Here is a 25,081-nt window from a genome sequence, read left to right on the forward strand (position 1 = left end):
GCCTCTCAGACCTGCGCCTTGCCTAATAGGGTATTTTGCATATTGTAAGCGCTGTAAAAATGGTTTTTAATCAAATGAGACTTGTGCATTGTACAAGCAGTACATATAGAAATTATTATTCAACTGCCATTATGTGGTTATTCAAACATTGTCACATGTACGCCATGTAAAAGCACTGGGTCACATGATCACAAAGGAAAAATGAAACTTGAGATGACCTAATTTGCCCTCGTGACATCGGATAATCACTCGATTATTTTCTAATGTTCTTGAATTCCGTGCTACAGAATATGGTATAGTCTTTTTCTGGGAATCAGTGTTAAACACCCTGGTCTTCATTTTCCAGAATGTATCCCTCTGGAGAGTTAAGGCAATCTTTTCTCATTTCTGTGTGACAGAACTTTCCTCCATTTCTCCTAATTTGTCACAGATTACTGTGAATGATTCTGAGACCTCATTTTCAAGTTCCTTCATCACTCTGAAAATTAATTTGTTTGGAGCTTTGTTTTAGGTAAATGTCCTCTTACTTGCCTATTCCCAATCAAAGCTCTTACGTCAGTGATCCTCAAAGTGTGGCCTCCAGCCCCTGCAGAATATTGAGATCCTTTCAGCAAAACAAATGAATACATTTCCTGTCAGTAATAAATTTCAAGCTTTAGAATAAAAATTAATATTTTTTTTAATTTTTATTTTTACTTTACAATACTGTATTGGTTTTGCCATACACCGACATGAATCCACCACAGGTGTACATGTGATCCCAAACATGAACCCCCCTCCCACCTCCCTCCCCACAACATCCCTCTGGGTCATCCCTGTGCACCAGCACCAAGCATGCTGTATCCTGCATCGGACATAGACTGGTGATTCGATTCTTAGATGATAGTATACATGTTTCAATGCCATTCTCCCAAATCATCCCACCCTCTCCCTCTCCCTCTGAGTCCAAAAGTCCGCTATACACATCTGTGTCTTTTTGGCTGTCTTGCATACGGGGTCATCATTGCCATCTTTCTAAATTCCATATATGTGTGTTAGTATACTGTATTGGTATTATTTTTTAAAACATATCTGCCACCATTAACTTGACAGCTTTCCAATATTTAAAGACTTTTCTAATGAGCCTAGAGTGATATTAGCAACCATGATTTTTTTTTTAACACTGCTTAAGGAAATGTGTCAACATTCGGAAGACCTACACAACTCAGTGAACCAATATTTTCCAAATAATCCATGTATGATGTTACAAAATCATGATCCATTCAAAGAACAGGATGAATCAATGTGTTTGCATTAATATAGAATACAAAAAGTTCAGTGAAGGTTTCCAATTCCACATTGTACCTAACTTTAAGGAAATTACAACTTGGTGGATTGGTAGTACCAAATAAAAATATCTACCCTGGTAGCTCCGATAAAGAATCTACCTGCAATGCAGGAGACCCAGGTTCAGTCCTTGGGTCAGGAAGATCCTCTGGAAAGGAGCATGGCAACCCACTCCAGTATTCTTGCCTGTAGAATTCCATGGACAGAGGAGCTTGGCAGGCTACAATCTGTGGGGTCACAAGGAGTCAGACATGACTGAGCAACTTTCACTTCACTTAATTCCACTTAACAATTATCTGAAAAGGCTGTTAACATACTTCTTTTCCTAACTGCATACTTATGTGAGGCCATATTTTCCTCACATACTATAACCAAAAACCATACCATAATAGATCAAATGCAAAAGCATGTATGAAAGTCCACGTAAAAAAAGATATGAAAAAATGTTTCTTTAAAAGCTACCCTTATCACTAAATTTCTGTTTTGGAAAGCATATCATCTTCATCAAAAATGTTATCTTAATATGCAACGAATATATTTATTGTTACTTTTTAAATTAGTAAACATATGTCAGGTAATAAGGCTTGAGTTTTAATTCCCCCCCTTTTTTTTTAGCTATAAAGCATCTTTCTTTTTGGGCTTCCCTGGTGGGTCAGTGGTAAAGAATCCACTGCCTGCCATTGCAGAAAATGCACGTTTGATCTTAGGGTCAGGAAGATCCCCTGGAGAAGGAAATGGCAACCCACTCGAGTATTCTTACCTGGGAAATTTCATGGACAAAGGAGCCTGGCGAGCTACAGTCCGTGGGATCGCAGAAGTGTCAGACACCACTTAGTGGCTAAACAACAACGAACTACACATGTAGACCTCACCCTGATACCTCATCTGAAGAGGCCTCCCCTGCTTATACTCAGTCTTATCTCCTGTCTGTTTCCATCAGAGTATTTGGCTTGGTTCTGTAATTACCTCATTTACTTCTTTACCGTCTACTAGCTTTCTCCATCCGGAGAAGGCATTGGCGCCCCACTCCAGTGCTCTTGCCTGGAGAATCCCATGGATGGAGGAGCCTGGGAGGCTGTAGTCCATGGGGTCACGAAGAGTCGGACACTTACTGAGCAACTTCACTTTCACTTTTCACTTTCATGCATTGAAGAAGGAAACGGCAACCCACTCCAGTGTTCTTGCCTGGAGAATCCCAGGGACGGGGGAGCCTGGTGGGCTGCCGTTGTGGGGTGGCACAGAGTCGGACATGCCTGAAACGACTTAGCAGCAGCAGCAGCAGCAGCAGCAGCAGCAGCAGCAGCTTTCTCCATCCACAAAGGACACGTGTGCACTGCCAGTGGTGGGCACAGGAATAGAACCTTAATTGGGGCTTCCTATGTGGCTCAGCCGTAAAGTCTACGTGACAGTTTAGGAGATGGGTTCAATCCCTGGGTTGGGAAGATCCCCTGGAGAAAGAAATGGCAACCCACTCCAGTATTCTTGCCTGGAGAATCCTGTAGACAGAGAGCTTGGTAGGCTACACAGTCCATGGGGTCACAAAAGAGTCAGACAGGCTTAGTGACTAAACAACAACATTGACCTACAGCACTATGTTAATCCCAGATCCTGGAATGCTTCACAAATTTGCAGAAGCCATGCTAATCTCTGTATCATTCCACTTTTACTATATGTAGTGCCAAAACTAGTACTGAATTTTAGTTTCTAATATGGTAAATATCAATAGGTAAAGCACACAAACAAAAGCTTGTTGAGATCCTCGATAAATGTTAAGAGTATAAAGGAATTCTGAAACCAAACACTTGAAATGTGCTCCTTACACCATTGTTCTACCCATTCCAGGTTGAAGACCATGTTCCCTTAAAGAAATGAAAGGTTTCCTCAAGTTGTTACAGGAAGTAGCATGTATAACACGATAATTAATGGCCTTGGGTCGGCAATCAAATTGACCTGGATTTAAGACCTGGTTCTACTACTTACTAATTTTGCTATGTTCAACAAGTTGTTAAACCTTTCTGTACCTCAATTTCTCATGTATCAGATGGATATAATCATACTTCCTACCTTATGAGAATTAAATGGCAAAACTTGTTACACTTTTTAATCCAGAATACTCATTGTCATCACAAAGTTTTATACTAACAGTTGAAAGTAATATGGTGCTACTGCAATAATGGGAGATATTCTAAAGACTTGAAATTCTCTTCCTTCATCAGGAAGTCATTTTTTTCCAGATGACTGCAACACCAGTTCAGTTTTTCTCCAAACCAACCTAGAAACTTGTCAAGATTTCTAGGTGCTAGAAACTTTAAACATCAAATCTTTTCTGTTGGGAAACTGAAAAGCATGTGTTATGCCTACATGATTGGTCAGTTTTCTGAGGATATCTCTGTAATAAAATTCATATCTAGGAAAAGGCCCAGTTACAAAGGTTAAATCAAAGAGTTAACATGAGCAGGTGAGCAAAGTGATTACCCAGTACTGACTCTGAGGATGAGCTTAACCATTATGTATCTGGTGATGACTCTCCCATGTTTCAAAATTGCTTTTACTGTGGGTATACAAGACAATAGACCTAATCAGATACTATTTTTTGTCCATGCCACTTTGGATACTGTAAGTACAGAGCATTTGAAACGGGTTTTTACATATTGCATGCATGCTTAGTCACTCAGTCACATCCGACTCTTTGAGACCACCTGGACTTTAGCCCACCAGGCTCCTCTGCCCACGGAGTTCTCCAGGCAAGAATACTGGAATGGATAGCCATTCTCTTCTCCAGGGGATCTTTCTGACCCAGGGATGGAACCCGGGTCTCTTGCATTGCGTGTGAATTCTTTAAAGTCTGAGCCACCAGAGGAACCATTTACATATTAAACCTGCATAAAACACTGTAATATAAAATTGACATAATCATGTTTGGACCTATGATAATGCTAATTTTTCACTCAGTGTTGTTGACAAACAGCAGGAACTTTATATATAGCTGAGGGAGTCCATGAATGTTCTTGGTTTAATATCTTATTAAGGTACTTGTAGCTAATTGCAATCAGATATATTTTGCTTTTCAAGCACTCATCCACATTTAAGGCTTTAAAGTCAGCATGAAAATCAGACAGTTATTAATTTATCTTCAAGTTTGCTGACTCTTTTCACTTCCATTTTTCTGTTGTCCATGTAGTGGTTTTTATTTTTAATATCAGATGGTATACTTTTTGTTGTATGATTTCTATGTGATTCTCTTCATAATTTCTGTTTCTCTGCTGAGAACTTTTTCCATTCAGTTCAAGCGTGTTTATCTCTTGAAGTATAATTATAACAGTTGTATTTACATCTGATAATTCTAACATCTGGGTTATCTGGAGGCTGGCTTCTCGACATTTTTTTCTTTAGAAAAAGTATTCTTGGTTCTTCCTGGTTATGTAAGTTTGGATATTGGTTTATACACCTCTGATCTTGTTGGAACTTGGGGGGATGGGGAAACATTTTGTTTGATTGTTTAGTTAAGCAATCAACCCAATAAGGCTCAGACGGCAAATTCTGCCTCACTTTTTGTGAGTGGGGGCTCTGACCTGTTTCATTTGTGAAGGCTGCTATACTGCCTTAGGTCTGTCCTATGCATGTCCGCTCAGAAGTGAGCCCAGGACACGTGGAATGTCACACAAAGAATTAGAAGGTTTTCTAACTCTGGATTTTCCTCAGGATATCTTCAAGATGTCCCCACTCTCCCCAACCCCATGCTGTCTGACTTAGATGACACTCTTTTTTCTGGTTCCTCTGGCACGTAAGCTGGATGTCTTCAGCCATGTATAGCTCCACATGAGGCCCACTCTTAAGGCTGAGCTGTAAGAGAAAAGAGAAATCATGGGAAATCCTCATACAAGTTGCTTTTCCAAGTTTTGACACTCCTTCATAGTCTGCTTGCTTTTGTTTACTTTTCAGGGTTCGTAGGTACTATACTTGGAGAAGGCAATGACACCCCACTCCTGTACTCTTGCCTGGAAATCCCATGGCCGAAGGAGCCTGGTAGGCTGCAGTTGGAGAAGGAAATGGCAGCGCACTCCAGTGTTCTTGCCTGGAGAATCCCAGGGACGGGGGAGCCCGGTGGGCTGCCGGCTGTGGGGTCGCACAGAGTCGGACGCGACTGAAGCGACTTAGCAGCAGCAGCAGCAGCAGGTACCATACTTGACTTCCACATTTGCTTCCGAGGTTGCCATTAGCAAGAACTGAGTGGTCTGGGCACACTTGACTGGATCTGTAAGTTCCCTGCCTACTTCTCCTAATGCTTTCTTCCACCACTCTCCACTGCCACCTACTCTACACCAGCCTTTTCCTTCTTACAGGTTCCTACATGACTAAGTTTGCACCTACAACAAGCTATGGAGCTCGCTCTTCCCTCTACCCGAAATCTGTTTCCCTGCTCTTAAATAAACACTCTATGACTTTTTCTGACTTCTGAGTGTGCTTAGTTGCTAAGTCGTGCCCAACTCTTAGCCACCCATGGACTGTACCCTGCTAAGTTCCTCTGTCCATGGGGATTCTCTAAGGCAAGAATACTGGAGTGGGTTGCCATGCCCTCCTCCCCGGGATCTTCCCAACCCAGGGATCAAACCCAGGTCTCCCTGGGTTTGCAGGCAGATTTTTTACTGTCTGAGCCACCAGGGAAGCTTTCTGACTTCTACACTACCATAATGCCCACTGGACATGGAAAGCATGCAACCTGTCCTTGTTGGATGGCTAGCTGGCCTGCTTAACTGATAACCAGTTACTTTGAAGAGTCCAGGTATTCTGGTCCAAGCAAAAATAAAATGTGAGTTTAGTTGATCAATTTAATAATAAACTAGTAAATAGAAAGATCTCTCATTCTGTGTCTTGATATGAAAATGTGTCAACAACTTACTATCATACCTGTCAAGAAGTTTGCAAGATATATTTTCCTCTTTTATGGCCCTTGTAGCTCACTTGGTAAAGAATCTGCCTGCAGTGCAGGAGACCTGGGTTCGATCCCTTGGTTGGGAAGATCCCCTGGAGAAGGAAATGGCAACCCACTCCAGTATCATTGCCTGGAAAATCTCATGGACAGAGGAGCCTGGTAAGCTGCAGTCCATGGGGTCACAAAGAGCTGGGCATGACTGAGTGACTAACACTTATGGTTCAAACAATTTAGTATTTCTCTTTGCAATTCATTTTGCCTGACATACCCTGAGCTGAAGCTTGCTTTTCTCCTGTCAGTAATAAACAATATAGGCATGACTTCATTACCCACTAGTTGTTGAGGCTTTGTTTGCTTTGTAAATTCGATTCTGTTTAACAGGTAGGAACAACCCTGTTAAAATCTGGATCTACTTACTAGTTGTCAGATGGGAAATTTAAGGACTCTGAACTTCAGCGTTTGTGCAGAAAATGAAATACAACTATCTACCCTGAAGGGTAGGTAAAGTACGTGAAATATCTACCACAGCGTCTGGCACATACTGCAGACTCAAAAGAACATTTTTCATTTTCCCATCCGTCCACCAGCCCCCAGTACTAAGAGTCAGTTTGAGCTCTCCCATGCATTACTTCCTGCTTTCCCTTCTTTTCTTACTTCAGCTTCCTCTCTCTGTGTTTCATTTCGGTCTCTAGGTACCAGACCTATCATCACAGAATTCCCATGAATTTTAAATATGTGCCTTCAGGTTTTCTGATGTAGAACTGTGTTTGATTTTCCTGAAAAAGATTCACGTTGCTTGAGGTTTCCAAGGACCTCCTAGTCAAGAATTTACCTCAATAAATCATGTCCATAGTGATATTTTTGTTTTAATCTTGTTGGATTTTTTATAGAAACAATGGCTTCAGTCTTCTCCAAGGACAGCTAAAACACATTAAATATCTGCTGGGTCTGGCAAAAGGGAAATTTTACCTTATATGCACCTACTATTTTATAAAAAGACTAAGATTTATTTTCTCCTTCAAACATTCATTACTATACAGTACTAATAATCATAACAAGCCCATGCATTATTCATATGAATTGTGATAGCTGTACCCAATACACAATTAGCCAATTAATTACTTAAAGAACACTTGTGGTTCCCTTGTTGAATATAACCATGCAAAATGTTTTCTGACCAAATATACTTTCATGGAAATATTGAATAAAACTGGGAAGTTTGATAATTTTCATATCCATAAAATTTAAATACATTTATCTTCCTTACCGATAATAAGAATTAGAAAACTAGGAAATCTTTAATTTCAAAAATATTATAATAGAAAAGGAAAGCATGAGTTTCACAGTATCTATGGGTCATATTTTTGCCTTTGCATACTGTTCACTGACTACGCTAATGCCTTTGACTGTGTGGATCATAATAAACTGTGGAAAATTCTTCATGAGATGAAAATACCAGATCACTTTACCTGCCTTCTGAGAAATCTGTACGCAGGTCATGGAGCAACAGTTAGAATCGGACATGGAACAACAGACTGATTCCAAATTGGGACAGGAGTACAACAAGGCTATATACTGTCACCTTGCTTATCTAACTTATATGCAGAGCACATCATGTGAAATGCCAGGCTGGATGAAGCACAAGCTGGAATCAAGACTGCTGGGAGAAATATCAATAACCTCAGATATGCAGATGACACCACCCTTAAGGCAGAAAGCAAAGAGGAACTAAAGAGCCTCTTGATGAAAGTGAAAGAGAGTGAAAAGGCTTAGCTTAAAACTCAACATTCAAAAAACTAAGATCATGGCATCCGGTCCCATCACTTCATGGCAAGTAGATGGGGAAACAGTGACAGACTTTATTTTCTCAGGCTCCAAAATCACTGCAGATAGTGACTGCAGCCATGAAATTAAAAGACACTTGCTCCTTGGAAGAAAAGCCATGACAAACCCAGACAGCATATTAAAAAGCAGGGACATGCCGACAAAGTCCGCCTAGTCAAAACTATGGTTTTTCCCATTGTCCTATATGGATGTGAGAGTTGGACCATAAAGTTGAGCACCGAAGAACTGGTGCTTTTGATTTGTGGTGTTGGAGAAGACTCTTGAGAGTCCGTTGGACTGCAAGGAAATCAAGCCAGTCAATCCTAAAGGAAATCAGTCCTGAATATACATTGGAAGGACTGATGCTGAAGCTGAAGCTCCAATACTTTGGCCACCTGATACGAAGAACTGACTCACTGGAAAAGACCCTGATGCTGGGAAAGATTGAAGGCAGGAGGAGAAGGGGACAACAGAGGATGAGATGGTTGGACGGCATCACTGACGCAATGGACATGAGTTAGAGCAAGCTCCAGGAGCTGGTGATGGACTGGAAGCCTGGTGTGCTACAGTCCATAGGGTCACAAAGAGTCGGACACAACAGAGCGACTGAACTGAACTGATAGATCATATTTACCTGGGAAATATTAAATAGAAAAATATGACTAGCTCATTTTTTCCCAAGTCTCAGTTATTTCAAGAATAAACACTATGGTAAAAGTATAGCTTATTTTTTGAAAACTAGGTTGGAGACTTATTTATCAAAGCTTAAAGGAGCAAGTCACAAAAATATTCCAATGAGAGGTTCAGGAGATATTCCCAGTAAGTTTAGCCAAGACCAATGGATATATGCAGTATGGTTTTCTAAACTGATTTGGCAGTTCGCACGTTAGGGAAGCCCATTCAGATACCTTAAATTCTTTCTGAAGTAAAATGCACTAGGAAAAAAAAGTCATGGACTCAGAATAAAAACAAAAAGCAAGACTGTCAAGGAAATCTTTTAAACCACTTAAAACCCCATTTTAAAAAAAGCTAATAGAGAACACTTTCTTTCAAAATTTTATGTCCAGTTATACATAACTGCCTTGCTAGGAAAAGAAACTGGTCACTAGCAAATACCAGTTAAACAATGGCCAGATAAATAGTTGCAAATTTCTATTGTATTGACTTAATTTAAATATACTCTTTCCCTTTGATCACAAAGTTAAACTTCTTGTTTCTTGAATGGAGTAACAGAAGAGTGTGTGTGGGGGGGCGGGGGTCCCTCTTTGCGAAAAGACATTTCTTTCACTATTATACAGTTCCACAGGATTTTGCTTATGAGTTAAGAATATAAAGCACTAGGCCATAAATTTCACTTTTCTTGAGTAACTCAAAATTTACAACTTGTTTCCTATCAATAAATCGTAAGTGACATTTCCTTTCAGCTTTACAGAAGTGTTTAAGGCCATAACAGAACTTTAACGTCTACTGAAAAGTGCTATCAAATATTGCCAAAATACAAACACACACATTTAGTAAGACTGCAAGAAATTTAAAAATGAACACAACTCTAACAATGAAGAGAAACAGATTATTTATACAGATTTTGCCAAACCAATTTAGAAAATAACATACCTTAGAACATTGTAACTATTTTGAGTAGCAGTCTTTAAAATTCTCCCTAGATATACCAACGTGAGCACCTGTGTCCTCAGTAATGGCTGACTCTTCATGACCCCACGGACTGTAGCCCATCATGCCCCTCTGTCCATGGGATTTTCCAGGCAAAAATACTGGAGTGGGTCACCATTTGCTTCTCCAGGGGATCTTCCTAACCCAGGGATGGAACCCAGGTCTCCTATGTCTCCTGCATTGCAAGTGAATTCTTTACTGCTTGGGCCAAGGCTCAGATATACCAACAGTAACCCTAAAAACTCAGGAATCAATATAGTTGTAAAAGGCGAGAACAAAATTTTATACAGGATGAGTGCATCTTGCTAATTAAAAGGATGAAAACTTCTAACTACTGTTTCAGGGGAGGCCTATCTGGACTTACCCTATTCAACAGTGCAATCTCTGCTTCCGTGTACGTGGTTCGTCCTTACCCTGTTCACATTCCCCACCCCTCTCCCCACACATCATTTATTAACTTGTAAGTGGTGTGGTAACCATTCATTATCTGTTGCTATTATCCCTTACTAGAATGTAAGATCTATGAGGACAGGGATCTATTGTTCACTCGTTTGTATCCCACATACCTAGAGCAGCACCTGATACATATCAAGTGCTCAAGAAAACTGAGCGACTTACAGTTTAGTTTCTTTATTGCATCATGCTGTTTTGTTGCTTTCTGTTTTGCCTTTTTTTTTTTTCCAGTTTGCTTTATTCTTAACTCCCTCTTCTTTGCTCAACAAAGCCTTCCCGGTTTTGTTGTTGTTCAGTTGCTACGTCGTATCCGACTCTTCGCAACCCCACGGACTCTCATGTCCTTCCTTCACTATCTCCCAGTTTGCTCACATTCACGTCCATGAAGTCGGTGATGCTATCTAACCATCTCATCCTCTGCTGCCCACTTCTCCTTTTGACTTCAATCTTTCCCAGCATCAGGGTCTTGTCCTTCCAAAGCATCAATTAGAATACAATTAATGATGCAATGTAACAAATTGTCCCCAAATCTCAGTGGAAGCTAATCCTTACTTCTTGCTCATGCTAATACCTAACACATTCAATACAGGGGGAGGATTTGAGGAAGTTTTGCTCCATATAGTCACTCACGATCCAGGCTGACAGAGTTGCTCCACCTGGAACACATCATGTCCTTGGTCACTGTAGTAGAGAAGCCTAAGGATTGTACAAGGGATTTTATTTTCACTGCTTTTCCTTGGAAGTGTCATACCACTTTTCACTGCTAACTCACGGGAATAAATTAGTCAGAAGGGCCCCTTCTAACTTAACGGGGGTGGAAATTTAGAGGAGCATATGGAACGTGTGGTAATCATCATGGTGTCACGTATCAATATTATAACTATTTTAATAAAGTCCATTTTCTCTATTAGAATGGAAACTCCTGAAGGGCCAGAGGATGTTGGTTGGATCTCTAATATAATCCAAACATCTACGGACTTGACAAACATTTGTTGAATAAAAAGTTTAAAACCAAGTATTAAAAATAATTAACCTTTTTAATTTTTCAAAGAAAACAAATACTGTCCATAAGAAAGCATTTCTGTTTTTATGTCCATCAGTAGCCAAATGGAATTTTGATATAAACATTTCCATCATACCAACTTTGGATAAATGCACAACTTAGAAAATAATTCAATAATGCACGTATCAAGATTCTACCAACAAATTAATTAATATCCAAGATTCATTACTGAATGTCAAAGTCAACCAAGGTTAAGATTTTCATTATGATGAACTGTAAAATTCCAGTGCCAACTGGTTGCCTGAATCAAACTGTTTAATCCCTAAAACTGGAATCTAGCACTCTCAAACACGTAGTTCACCCAGCCACCCAGACCTCACTACACACACACCCTCTCACACTCTCTTTTAAAAACTGCCCATTAGGGCATTATAATGGAAAAAGAAAATAGAAACTGAAAGAGCATTTGTAAACATGGGATATCACTTAGACAACAGAGTAGGCAGAAAAATCCTAAAAGTGTACATGAAAGCCGATAAATGATAAGCTACAGAAAGCCACATTTAACCATTTTAAGAATTTCACAACAGTGAGCAGATTTGACAAACTGAAACACCAGAGCCAGGACTATGAGCTTTGCTCCACTCCAGAACAAACAAAATCTCTAACCATTTTAAGAACAGATGAGAATCCACATGCAACAAAGGAGATATAAATATTATTTTTAATTGAAAAAATGAAAAATATAAATCCTTGTTAAACATTTCATTTAAAAATATGCAGCTTTATTTTAAAATGTGGTAATGCTCAAAAATGGCAGTTGACTTCACTCATATATGTAAAAATGTTGGTAAAATATCAATACATTGGTTTATAAGTTATGTACTGCCCTCCAGCTAAATTTTTTTTCACCAAACTTAACTGTCAAGAAAAGTCTTATGTCCTAAGCCCACCATTATTAAACATGGTTAAGTTCCAGAGCTAAAAGCGAACCATTCAAGAAATAGGTTTTGATGTGACAGAAGCCTCATGAGCAGATATAGAGGCAGCTAAGCGATAAACCAGCAGTAACTTTCTTTTTTGCAGGTGTTTAATTCACTCTAAATTGAGCCACTGTTTGGGAATTATAGAGTGAAAAGCTCATCCTTCTTTTCCAACTTATAAGGGAAATAGAAAGGTGATGATGAAATTAACTACTAATAGTGTTTCATACATTGTTTAGCACATAATTCCAAAATGCAAATGTTTGAAATAGTTTTTGAAGAGAAATATCTACAATCTTAAGCCTGTCTATGCTAAATAAATGTAACTGTCTTATTTACCTAGACATGTATTATTCTGATGCCAACAATATTTAAACGTCTATGACTGACCACTGAATTGGAAAGGGCTCTTCAGTACACACACACTCTGCATCTGCAGCACTAGAAAGAATCCAATCAATGTCCATTTTCTGATGTAATTTAACATTCTACAAATCCATGAAGAGAAATACTAAGCTTAAAGGCTTTGAGAGTATGCACAGTACAAATTTCACCATTTAAAGAAAATATATACATGAATATACAAGAACAAAAACAGGATTGTATAGTCACTGAAGTATTAATAATGGCTATTTCCAGGTGGTGGGATTATGAGTGAAGATTTTTTATGGGAAACTGTTCTCAACATAGCTAACTTAAAAACCAAAGGGTATTACCAACCAATGAAATTACTGTCCTTTACAACTTCACATTACAAACTTTTAAAGCTACCAACATATGTATTTGTCAGAGTGGCTACATATATTCTGATACACTTGGAAGATCTCTTAAAAGATGGAAAAATAGCAAGATCATAAAAGAATATATTTACTCTAAAATTAAAAACCACTGATAATCATTAGGTTTCCTACAGATATATAATTCCATAGGAAAATCAGTCTCTTTCATCTCATTTTTACAAGTTTTTAAATGTTTTTCTCTATTATCTTTTTTGCTAGTTTTTTATGTATTTATACCAGTTTGGACTGAATATTTACACTATTTCCATTCACAAACATTCCTCTCTGAACTAGTAACAGCACTGCTTATCAAAACTTACACTCAAGCCATTTAAGACTAAGTTTTAGATCTGTGGCTAATTATCTGGCAAGAATAAAAGAATAAGAAAAGTTTCATATTAGCAGCAAATTAACTAGATTTAAGGGTCTTGATTTGTTGTGAGCCTTTGGAAGCCTGCATATTAAATACCGGTGATTTTTAAATTCTCAATGGAAATGGTGATGGCATTCACTTAACCAAGCTAGCTCAAATTAAGGGTAGTGAGAACATGCAATTAAAAAAAAAAACAGTAAATTCCTATTTTTCAGACATCTCCAAGATCATCTTATAAATCAGAATGATCTTAGACTCCAGTATGGTTTTCATCCATACTTAAATATCTAAAAAGAAAAAAAATGTGTGTACTCACACACACACACTTTTCATACTTTATATATTATTCACTTTTTAAAAGTTAGAGAAAATGTAAACTTGAAATAACATTAAATTGTTACATAAATGATCTGCTTTAACATTTTTATAAGCTACACTTTCACTTATTACCTTACTATGCTTTGTGAAAGGATATGCCTTACTTAGTCTTTGCACTCTTAAAAATATGAGAAATAACAAGATTAAGTTCAGGAACATAAAGTCTTTAGACTATTGTGGAATATCAATTTTTAAAGAGCATAAGTCACAATGATCAGATGAAGCTTCCCATGTTGATGGCGTATTACAGAATCAAAGAATGGAAAAGCCACAAAATTGAAATCTGAGATATCAAATCCATTCTGGGCAATTATCTTCAGATACCCCACTTAGTAGAATATATATATATAGATATATGCATGATTTTTCAAAAATCGTGAACATTTTGGGATTAGCATATTATTTAATATGTGCAATTTAAATTGTGCTTAAAACAATTTACTAAGTATTAGACTAAGATCCTAAAAAAGCTAGATGCCTCTCAAACATGAGTAGATTGGTACTCTACTCCCAAATTGATAAGGACCCATGTTTTTATGTAACTGTAGGCTTTGAAGGACAGCAGGGGGTTCAAAAAAAACCTTACAAAAAACTTATTAATCACATTTGGCTGCCCATCATTAAAATGTCAGTGAACCTAAGCAATTTAAATTATAAATATTCTTATTTAATAAAACACCCACACAATGACAAGAATGAGACTTTAATCAGTTTTAAGTGGAGTTTATAACACTAAGAGATAAAGGGTTGTTAACAAACACAATAACAAATGGACATCTGATTGGCAGGAGGCATTATCCTGTACACATCGTATTTTTTTGTGCATCCTCAGTGCATAGCATTTACACACAGAGCCACTGCTGCACAGCACAAGAGTATCTGAAGAGGCTGAATCAGAGTAAGGCTGTTGAACAGACTGAAGTTTTTTAGTATATATATTCTATATGAAAACAGATTGAACTTTTGAACTGGCAGGGTAGAAGGCACCTCTGCCAAACACTGCAGTTAAAGCCCCCACTTTAGTGCACAGTTCCACCCCTTCCATCTGCATGCATGACACATTAACAGTATTTAAAGGTAAACGAGGCACTTTGTGGCAACCACAGCCATCGTTATGAACATATTGCACAAATTTTCTAGAACTAAACAGTAACTTGTACCCTACTTTTATTTTTTAAAGCTGAAACATTTGATGCTGCCGGTAAACTCCACTCAAGTTTATAACCTGTGCCACAGTGAAGAATGGTGATGCTATTTACTCAACTACCCTTTAATAATTATGGCAGAAAGATGTTCAAGAGGAGCTACAGAGGACTTGGGATGGTACAGGGCCCAATTGTAAGCTTTCTTAAAAGTGATGCCTTCAAGTAACTTCAGACAAGTAAGCGGCTGCACATCCAAAAAGTCTAAGAAAACATTCCAGAAACTCAAGAGATTTACCTACAGAATGCATTTCAGGCTAATCATGAATACTGTCATAAATAAAGTTTTAATTAGGACTCGGAAACCTTTCAGTCATAGCAATTCTTGTCAAATTCTATGGGCATGGTAACTGAAATAAAGGAGAGTAGTATGTATAATATATATTTATATATATATAATATATATAATGCCATTTTTCCATTTCCAATGACTACACCATAAAATGTAAGCAAGGCTTCTCAAAAACATTGAAACATTCAAAATCAAAACCCTCATTCAGACCTTCACATTCCAAAGGAAAAATAATAACAGTGCAAAAGCCCATTATAATGTCATTATTTATGACCTGGCCCTCCATGTTACATATTGGAACAATACAAGTTATGCTTTAATATACTGTGCCCAAAACTGTAACAAATAACAGTATTAATAACTATCTTCAAAACACAAATAGTTGATTTTCATTTTAGTCAACAGTTTTCAGCTTTTATGAAAGACAAGGTGAGATAAATTTCAATGATGAGAGCTGAGGAATAGGTGTCTCTAACTTTACCAATTTAACTTATGAGCAGTCAATCAATTCTCTACATATCAATGTTTAAATATAAATGTGTAAATACTAACCGCTTTGTTAAAAAATTTTAAAATCTTATTTTTTGAATGAAACTGACGAGGTATGGAAAACATGTCAAGATTATTTACCAAAGAATATTTTAGATGAAGTTCTGCCTAATCTATTTACCATCAAACTCTATAAATGCTGCTCGAGTAGGTCCTACGCAATCTGTATTTGTAAATTAACTAGGTCAGACCACAGCTAGTGAACAATTTCAGCACCAATAAGTTATTGAAAATGAGATTTTACACCATTAAGAAATAAACTGGCTGGATAGTCAAACATTTCAAGGTCAAGGTGTAATTTGAAAGATCAAATTTCTGGGAAAAAATTATTTTTAATCATATCTTCACATTAACTTTACAATAGTAGTTGTACTCTGCTTAAAATCATATGCAGTCTGGGCATATCAAATATATGATATTTAAGAAGTGAAATTGAAGCCCTAATCCTAACTCTAGCACTATGAAGAAATGATTCAACACTGCACATTTAAAAAAATCTATTCTTTCAATAGCAAATTGATAAAAGCATTATGTGGGACAATTTCTACTGAAAAAGTAAATGACTTATTATTTGTGCAGTGTTGAAAATTTACTGCAACTCTAATTTCCTTTTTAACACAAATAACGTCCTTTTAAATATAAACATTATATGTATTCAATATTCAAGTAAAATTCCCTAACAGTTAATGACATTTAAAAAGTGTGCAAAACTGCAAAACTCATTGTAATAGAATGTGTAAGGTCAAAAGGGTGGAACGGCTGACATCTATTGGATTGAATAAGTGCATCATAAATTTTTAAAGGAAAAAAAAAAAAAACCGCTTACTGTAGAATCTCAAATTGAAATTTCCTGTGCAGCATTACAAAATATTGTATATTTAATGAGAAAAAAGAAGCTTGTAGGCAGCACATGAAGCATCCACAGCAGGTACATGATTGAAAACTAATAACATAAGTGTAAGTTGTTGACTGATGTAGGTACTAATAGCATCTGACTTTTAGCACTGGCCTTGATTACACAGGAGATGGAGCAGTCATTACAACTGAGAAAACATATTTAATAAATCATTGTCAATTTTTATAATGTTTCAAGCCCATTCTTTGTTGATAGCCTCCACATTTGTATGGTTAAGTCATTGTTGCTGTGTTTCTTATCTATGACCACATTACTTTTATATCCCTTCGTTTGTGGATTCTTAAGATGTTGTGGAAGGTTCATTCCTGTACCCCAATACAGATTCACTCCCTCTAGCTGCCTTTTCTAGCACCAATATGCTTAAAAAAAATAAAATGCACAAATAACAAGCAGTGACAGCGGCCAATTCTTCAAACGTCCAGATTAATAACTGTAGCATGCTAAAGAAAGGTGCGTGTAAATAGCTGGAGATGGTATATGGTCCAGAATCCAGCACACAACAAATGCCTTTCTGAGCATTCCCTCCATTCCCCTAACCCGAATACATGCATTAGAATGTAGCAAAACCTTTTAGAAACTCCTCTTAGCCAACTGCAAACTTATCTGTTGCCACAAGTGCAAAGGGGTAGGATGTGAACCTGTATATCACAAAGCTCTTTAGCCACTTCAGTTGGTGACAGAACACAAAATGAGAATTTCCTACGTATACACATCAGTCTGTCTCCACTTTTTATAAAACTGGAATAAAATGGGAAAGTGCCATCTTTATTCATCCTAATTGAATTTTAAATGTCCTTTTGACACAAAAAGGTATATACATGACACTACACAATCTTTTTTCAACTGGACAACAAGTGTCAAAACCCTGTGGATGTATAGGGTAAAACAAGATTGGTCAGGAAAAGAGAATTGTTCCTATAACTGGTAATCTGACACAATGTCCTATTGCCATTAAAAAAAAAAAAAAAGGTCCATTTTCAGTTTATTCAAGTTTGTTTTCATGGTGTTTTATCCCTCTTGATAAAAAAAAAAATCAGACTTTTGTAATTTGTGTATGCTGATCTTCATCAAAAGGTTCATTCTCTGGGTCAGAGTCAGTGGTGTCAGAATATCTGTAATGATCAGGTTCATTGTCACTGACATCTGGTGTTACAGACGTTGAACTGCTAGCCTCTGGATTTGATGACTCCTCTACTGTTTTTGTGAAGTAGAGCTTCACCTAGAGAAAGAAGAGAAAGTGTAAATGGAAAATCCATAAATCTGACCACTCTCAAAGATACATATCTTTATCGGATTCATTTTTAAGTACTATGACATACATAACCCTTAAAGAGCCTTTTCAATGACCTTCTCAAGATTTCCTACATTTTCTTTCTTGGCATACACTGAAAAGAAACTGGGATGTTAATACACTACGTGTTTTTTTAAATAAACATAAACTACAGGCATTAATGAAATAATTCTACAAAAGAAATGTACTGATTTCAATAGTCCACATAATATTTTTTCGATCACAAAATTCAACTCACATAGAGTTGAGATTCCAAGGAATATTTCACTTACAGCCTGTCTGAAATTCAATGTATTTTCTAATACAGATAATATTAACAATGATGTTTAGGATTCCATTCACCCTAAAAACTTCACTGAAAAGGGAGTAATAAAAAAGTTAATATCATACAGTGCTCTAAATAGTGAACCAACAACCTTTATAAGCAGAGGTGAAATAACTGTCAAACAACTCTACAGGATAGGTCTTTCTGTTTTAAAAGAGAGAAAGCTATAGTTCAGCAAGGCTAGGACACTTGCTAAAGGCCACATATCTAGTAGGCAGTGGATGTGGGATTTAAATTAGATCTGACATCCAATTCTTTGATCAGTCTATCATAGTGTCCTAGCTTTCATTCTTGCCCTCCTCTTGCCTTTATTTTAAAGGAGAGGACAGAGTAAACTTTTAAAGACAAAAATCAGATTACCTCTCTCCTGTGGAGAACACACTCAATGTATTCACACTTGGACTGATATGTGTTAGTCAAAATGATTTCTTATCTATTGCTCTTCAAATACACTAAGCTCACTCTTGTCCCAGGGTTCCTACACCTGCTCTTTCCTCTTTTCCCAGGTATTTTATAGCTCCCTCATTTCACTTAGGCCTCTAATTAAAGTCAACTTCTTGGAGAGGCCTTCTCTAACCATCCCACTAAAAAATATACCAAGGCCACTCTCTCTCCTATCTCTGCTTTATTTTTCCAAAGCACTTACCATTATATGATATTATATGTGTTTACTGATAACTGCAATAGCTTTTATTTGTAATAATAAATATAAAACCTCTTGTAACATTAAAACAAAAAAATAAAATTAGAGGAAGTCACACTTTAAAAGCTAGTAACTGAGGAAAATGTAGACAGAGAAAAGAAACAAACTTACAAATTCTAAAAGACACTTCAAAACACTTTAAATATAAGATCTAAAGGTACTTATTAGCTCCATTTTAACTTGAAACAGGTAGCCCCTCTTTATTTTTATTACTACTAGCAATATCCTTAAACTTAGGTGAAGAAAGAGGTGGGAAGGAACTCAGCCCTTTAGGAATGATTCATATGGAATGTTTTCACTGCCTCTACCATTCTCCCTCTCCATTTTATTGGAATGGAATGAAGAGAGAATTTATTTAATGGAATGAAGAGAGAATTTTTTAAAAGAAAGGAAGAGGGTGTGGCGAAAGGGAGAGAGAAAAATCAAGTACAATAGAGAAGAAGAAATGAGAATAAGAAAAAAATGGCAAACAACCATTAGGGAATGTTCACAAGTCAGATTTTTAACCTGATCTGAATTCTCATCTAGAAATATAAACAAACGTACACAAATACATGTGACATACAGATAAAAGTAAAATGAACCAAATAATTCTGCAACAAGAAGAGGTAGGCAGAGTTTAAAAAAAGGAAGAAGAGGACAGGATGATCAGAGAAGGCCTTTCAGAGCACATGAGATTGAAGCGAAGGTTAGAATGTAAGGACAGCCAAGTGAAGGGCAGGGAGAGGCTGAGGGCTGGAGCACTATGGGGAGAAGAAAAAGAATTGGAAAGACCTGAGGCAACTGAAGAACTGACAAGAGACCAGTCTGAGTGAGCTGCAGGAAGAGAATGTGGCTAGACTAGACGCAGAAAGTAGTCCCATGCTAAATTATACAGCTCTCTGTAGGGCCCATCAAAAAACCACAGATCTTTAAAAAGTATAAACAAGACTGATGATTACAATCAAGTCATTTTTAAGATAGCTCTAAGGAGCTGAGAATAAAATGGAGAGGGAGAATGGCAGAAGCAGTGAAAACATTCCATATGAACCATTCCTAAAGGGCCGAGTTCCTTCCCACTTCTTTCTTCACCTATTCCTACTTCATATTCAACTTAAATCCCCTCCCCAACTTATGCCCCGTATTTCACCAAACTGCAAAGAACAGGGTAAGGAAAAGGTAGACTTTTGACTCTCTGTGCACCCTGGATTTCATTAGAAAGTTTTAGGTTACTGCTAGGTAAACAATGCTTATGAATATACTTAATTTAAAAATTAACCATTCAAGTCTTTCACCAGCTATATACTTAGAATAAAACAAACACACAGAGCCACTCACCAACTTCTCAAAATGTTTTTAACTGACCTTAAAATTTGGAGAAAAGTATCGGTTGGCCTTGTCTTTATTTGCTTTGTCAAGATCATTTTTTGTTAAAGTGAGTACTAGATATTCCTTGTCATTATCTGCACGCTCTATACTGCAAATACTATCAATTTCTTGATCACATAGACTTCCATTTTCTACTTTTTCTGAGGTTTCCTCTGGTCCTGGTATGAAGAATGTGTTTACCCAAAAGTGAAACATTTTGTCCTTTAAAAAAAAAAAAAGGCATATTTGAATTTTTTTTTTAAAGACAATGCTAATTTATTCAACATTTGTCCTAGGAAGTGAACATATCATGCCATGTGCTATTTAATATTCTGAACAAAGGTAAACACAAAAACTAATACTGGACAATCAATCTATGGGTTATCTATCTATAGCATCTAATTCCCATAGGAAGTTTCCTTTAATTCTAATCTAGACCAAAAATGTATTTCTACAAGTGCTAAAATAAACTTACTTTAATACCTTAAGTAAAATATCTTTTCTAGTCTAATGTTAGTTTTTTAAAGTGTTGTTTATATTATATACTAAAAAAATTCAGAAATGGATTTAATTTCCTCTGTGTTTCAACAAGCTATTACAAAATTTACTTTAACAAAAGCTCTTGAAATGTCAGTTCAACTTTCCAATGAAGCACTGAAGGGTGTTACGAACTTCAACTTTTCGTTGTTACAAAATGCCTGCCTAAAAAAAAAAATCACTTCTTACTAATAATGAGGTCTTGTAAATTAAAAAAAAAAAAAAATCACATCAGAAATTCACTACTTCAAACCTTTCCTGATCAACATAGAAACTGTTCTCTCTCTAGATTAGTGGAACTGGCCTGTATGCATCATTTGACAATTAATGATGTACAACCCTGTGACATCTTATCTGGTACCTTAAACTGCCATTTAAATCTTTTATTCTAATTTATCTTCAAGTTTATTTTCCTGGGAAGATGGTAAGAACCTTAAGAAACTTATCTCTTAAATGTTTTTGTATCTTTTAACAGCACCTAGCACAGCAATAATGTGGTAGAAGTCTTTTAAAAATGTTTTATTAATTTCAATTATTTTAGCAAAGTTACTGAGTTAGTAACTACACACATACTTAAGAGTCAGAAGAAAATAAACTAGCAAAATTTAAAACTTCAAAAACTGTGGATTGTGCTAATGCACTAATTATAGAAAAACTGCTTTGTTTAAAACACACCAAACTCTTACAACATGCAAGGAAAATCACATAAAATGGAAATAAATAAGGTAATTCAAGATAAACAAATTATTATAAATATTTAACTTAACCTTCAATTTTACATGTGTTAATGTAAATTGGAAGAATAAGAATTAGTGCACTCCTAAAAGTAAAGAAAAAGTGATACAGGTGTTTATTTTTAAAAGCAAAATATAAAATTTTTATGTGTGCTAGTCTTATGATGAATAAAAGAAAAAATTTACCTTAACTGCAAAACATTTATTAATACCTCTTGGATTATTGAAAAATATATTTTCAAAGTTATGGAGATATACTTAACTTTTATTTATATAGTACACATAGGAAATGGGTTTCTGGTGAAAAAAAATCAGTTTTACATCTTGTGATTTTCCAGCTACTTGGATTCTGGATTAAAAAAAAATATATTTCTTCTGATAAGCAAAATAGAAGTCAAAATTTTTGTAGTTAATGAAGCCTCCTCATTTTCTCTCAACAACAACAATAAAAAGCTAAAATTCAGGAAAATGAAATCAGTCTGACTATGGAGACTGTCTAAAAATTAGTGATACACTACTACCTGGTATGTTTAGGAGGCAGTAACAATACACACAGCTACTGTTTCTGCTCATTACTACCTAAATATTTTGTACCTTAGGCTCACCTTAAACGTTCACACTTTCACACTTAGTATTTTAAACCAAGGCTGTTTGTTTTAAAATGAGCTCCTATATTCTCTAAACATAGCTCAGTGAGATGCAAACCTCACTAGCTTGCTAAACAAGTGTATTTGAATACCACATTTTTTCATTCTTTATTACTTCCTCTTCATATTGATTCCTCGCCTAGCTGAAAACTGAAATAAATTTACTTCCTCAGTAAATCTGAGGAAGCTAAATATAAAATGACCCAGTCTCAACAAACATTAACCAAAATGGGGGAGACAGATTTTATTTATACAAACAGACCAAAAATTTTTTTCAAACTCGTGCCCCATGCTTACTTCTCGGTTTAATCAATCATCTCTTCTAATAGGACTGTAACCGACTGAACGGGGTACATATGCAATCTTCAATACTTTTATAGAATTTATTTGCATAAGCCAAGTTAAGAAAAATTCATCTCAAATTACAAAGTCAGATGGCCTTTTCCTTCTGCTAGGACTATGTACCACTATAACGGCTCACTGATGCCATAGTAAGCAAAGCGCGTGCAGATTTAGTAGAAAACTATTCATGATTTATTAGATGTCAGACAGAAAACACATCTTTTAGTCTCTCCTTTCAGAATGATTTCTGCCCAACTAAATGCTTTAAGCAAAAGATCTGAGGTTACTATTCAAGGTATGGCTATTTTAGATATTTTCCCTAACAAAAGTAAAGAGCAAACCTTTTTTAGCATCTTGTTCTGTTTGTGGAAGAACTCTACTTTGATGTCACCACACACAGGCAACGGCTGAGGGAACTCAAAGTACATGAACTTGTCTTCCCGTCGTGTGGGTCCTGAATTGGAGGAATATATCTTCACCTTTAGCTGGCAGACCACAAACTGAGGATCTGCATGGTCAAATACATACTAGTATCACTTCACAGGAAATGTTTTTAACTGTCAAAAGCTATTTTGATGATTAGTATTAGCAACAGACACAAAGTAGTAATTTTGCATCTTTAATGCCCCAACTAAAACAAATCAATGGATACAAAATAACAGAGATACAGATAGAAATAAATCAGTGGAAATAAACTACAGCAAAATATAATCAATACCAGATTTTCCCTAATTTGTACCATCAATATGAGGTAATATTAAAAGGAACTTTTAAAACAGGTATTTGCTGCAGTATTTTAAAGTCTGTAAAACAGAATAAAAACCACAAAATACCAATCCTTACACATTCAGAAGAAAATATAACCTATAACAAAGTTATAATACATTCCATAAACACAAGTTTCAATAATTATAAAAATATTAACCATATTTCATTTTACCTATAATTCATATTTTATTTTTAAAGGTATATAAAGCCACCACCACAAGAAACAGGAGGAGAGATTTGAAGTGTTTGCAAAGAAATGCAACAGACATTAAGTACAAATTATAGCACAATCTCCCTCTCTTCAAAACACATTCCATTTTCATTAACAAGTATTTTGACTTTGGTCCATGTCTGTTTTAAAATATATGGTAAAAAAAATAATAATAATAAAAATAAAATAATCTCAAAATATATCATGTTTATATTAGCAATGCAATTAAAAGGCAGTTAAGTGTGAAAAGAAAGGCTTATATGTTTTATTTTTTAAATCTACTCATAAATACATTTATACTAATGACACTGATGACAGAATTTGGCTTCAAGTCACGGACATTAAGATCCTAGCAGTTAAGAAAGAAAGTAATTAAACTGAGGGGGGAAGAAATGGGTTTTTAAAGTTTCAAAACATACCAAGATAATTAAGAAATAAAAACATAAGCTTGCATAAAGTGAATGAGAAATATATAAATATATAGACATAAAGTTCTCATCACCAAAAGACATCATTCTTAAATATGGGGGGAAAAAATGTATCACATTCTTTATCAATGTGACCACAACTCTGGACAAGACAAAAAGCTTATTCAAGCTAAATAAATTTTCCAGTATAATAAACACCTACTGGCTCATCTATACAATATTTAATGCAGTATCATCAATCACATAATAAATAAATAGTAAGCTTGATAAAAAGTATGAGTGTTTACTGCAATATGGATTTGAGAGACATTGATGAGAAAAAGGAACTCTAAAAAGAGAAATGTTACACTAACAACCTATCAATAATCTTCACTTCCTTGACTAAAGATTCAAAGTACAATGCGCTATTTTACAAGACGTAATTTGATACTGAAAATTTCACTGAGAAGTCCAGCTTGAAGAAGTGAACAAAGTATGATTTCAAAACTGTGATAAAAACCAAACAGGATGAAAATGCCTTGTAATCATATTAATTCAAACTCCACTAATTCAGAATCTGATCATCTTGATCTTAGGAGTTTAAAAAGCAAATTCACTGTGAAATCTGAATTAACAGATTTTAATTAAACTACGTCTAAAATGTGCACCTTCAAGAATTTTCGAATTGTATAAATATTCTTATTAGAAATTAGTGTTACTTAGATATTTCCTCAAAAAACTAAGCTCAAGTTTTAGTAAGTGAAAAATATTCCCTCACATCCCTAAAGAAGACAATTTTCTTTACAGTATGAATTTCACATTTTAGATAGATAAGACCACACTTAACAGAAGTCCAACATCAGTATGGTTCTTTTGACTAAGACACAACTGATATATATATATGTCTTTGATAGGACAAACGGTGCTCTAATAAAACTGAAATGAAATAAAACTTAGAATTTTATATTATGAGAGAAAAATCAATGATCATCTTTTATTAACTTTTTTAACCCTTTTAGATATATAGAAGATAGTAACTTTTTTTAAATTCAGAAATATTAAGACAATAATCAAAAAAGAAAAAGGT

At 35.8% G+C, this 25,081-nt stretch overlaps 1 protein-coding gene across 3 annotated transcripts in view; it reads right to left on the reverse strand.

Moving 5' to 3' along the window:
• The window catches only part of PTEN (phosphatase and tensin homolog), a 101,923-nt gene continuing 88,787 nt past the window's right edge, over window positions 11,946-25,081 (reverse strand). For 2 of the 3 annotated variants that reach the window (XM_018041335.1, XM_018041336.1), the window contains 3 exons: window positions 22,950-23,116; window positions 20,346-20,570; window positions 14,411-17,901 (listed from right to left, as the gene is read on the reverse strand). In XM_018041335.1, the coding sequence (XP_017896824.1) occupies window positions 17,716-17,901; window positions 20,346-20,570; window positions 22,950-23,116 (578 nt within the window). In that variant the 3' untranslated portion in view covers window positions 14,411-17,715. Of the gene's footprint in view, window positions 17,902-20,345; window positions 20,571-22,949; window positions 23,117-25,081 lie in introns of all 3 variants that reach the window. The other variant, XM_005698175.3, reaches the window with a different exon arrangement.

Source organism: Capra hircus, chromosome 26, assembly GCF_001704415.2.
Source record: "Capra hircus breed San Clemente chromosome 26, ASM170441v1, whole genome shotgun sequence".
Taxonomy (NCBI): domain Eukaryota; kingdom Metazoa; phylum Chordata; class Mammalia; order Artiodactyla; family Bovidae; genus Capra; species Capra hircus.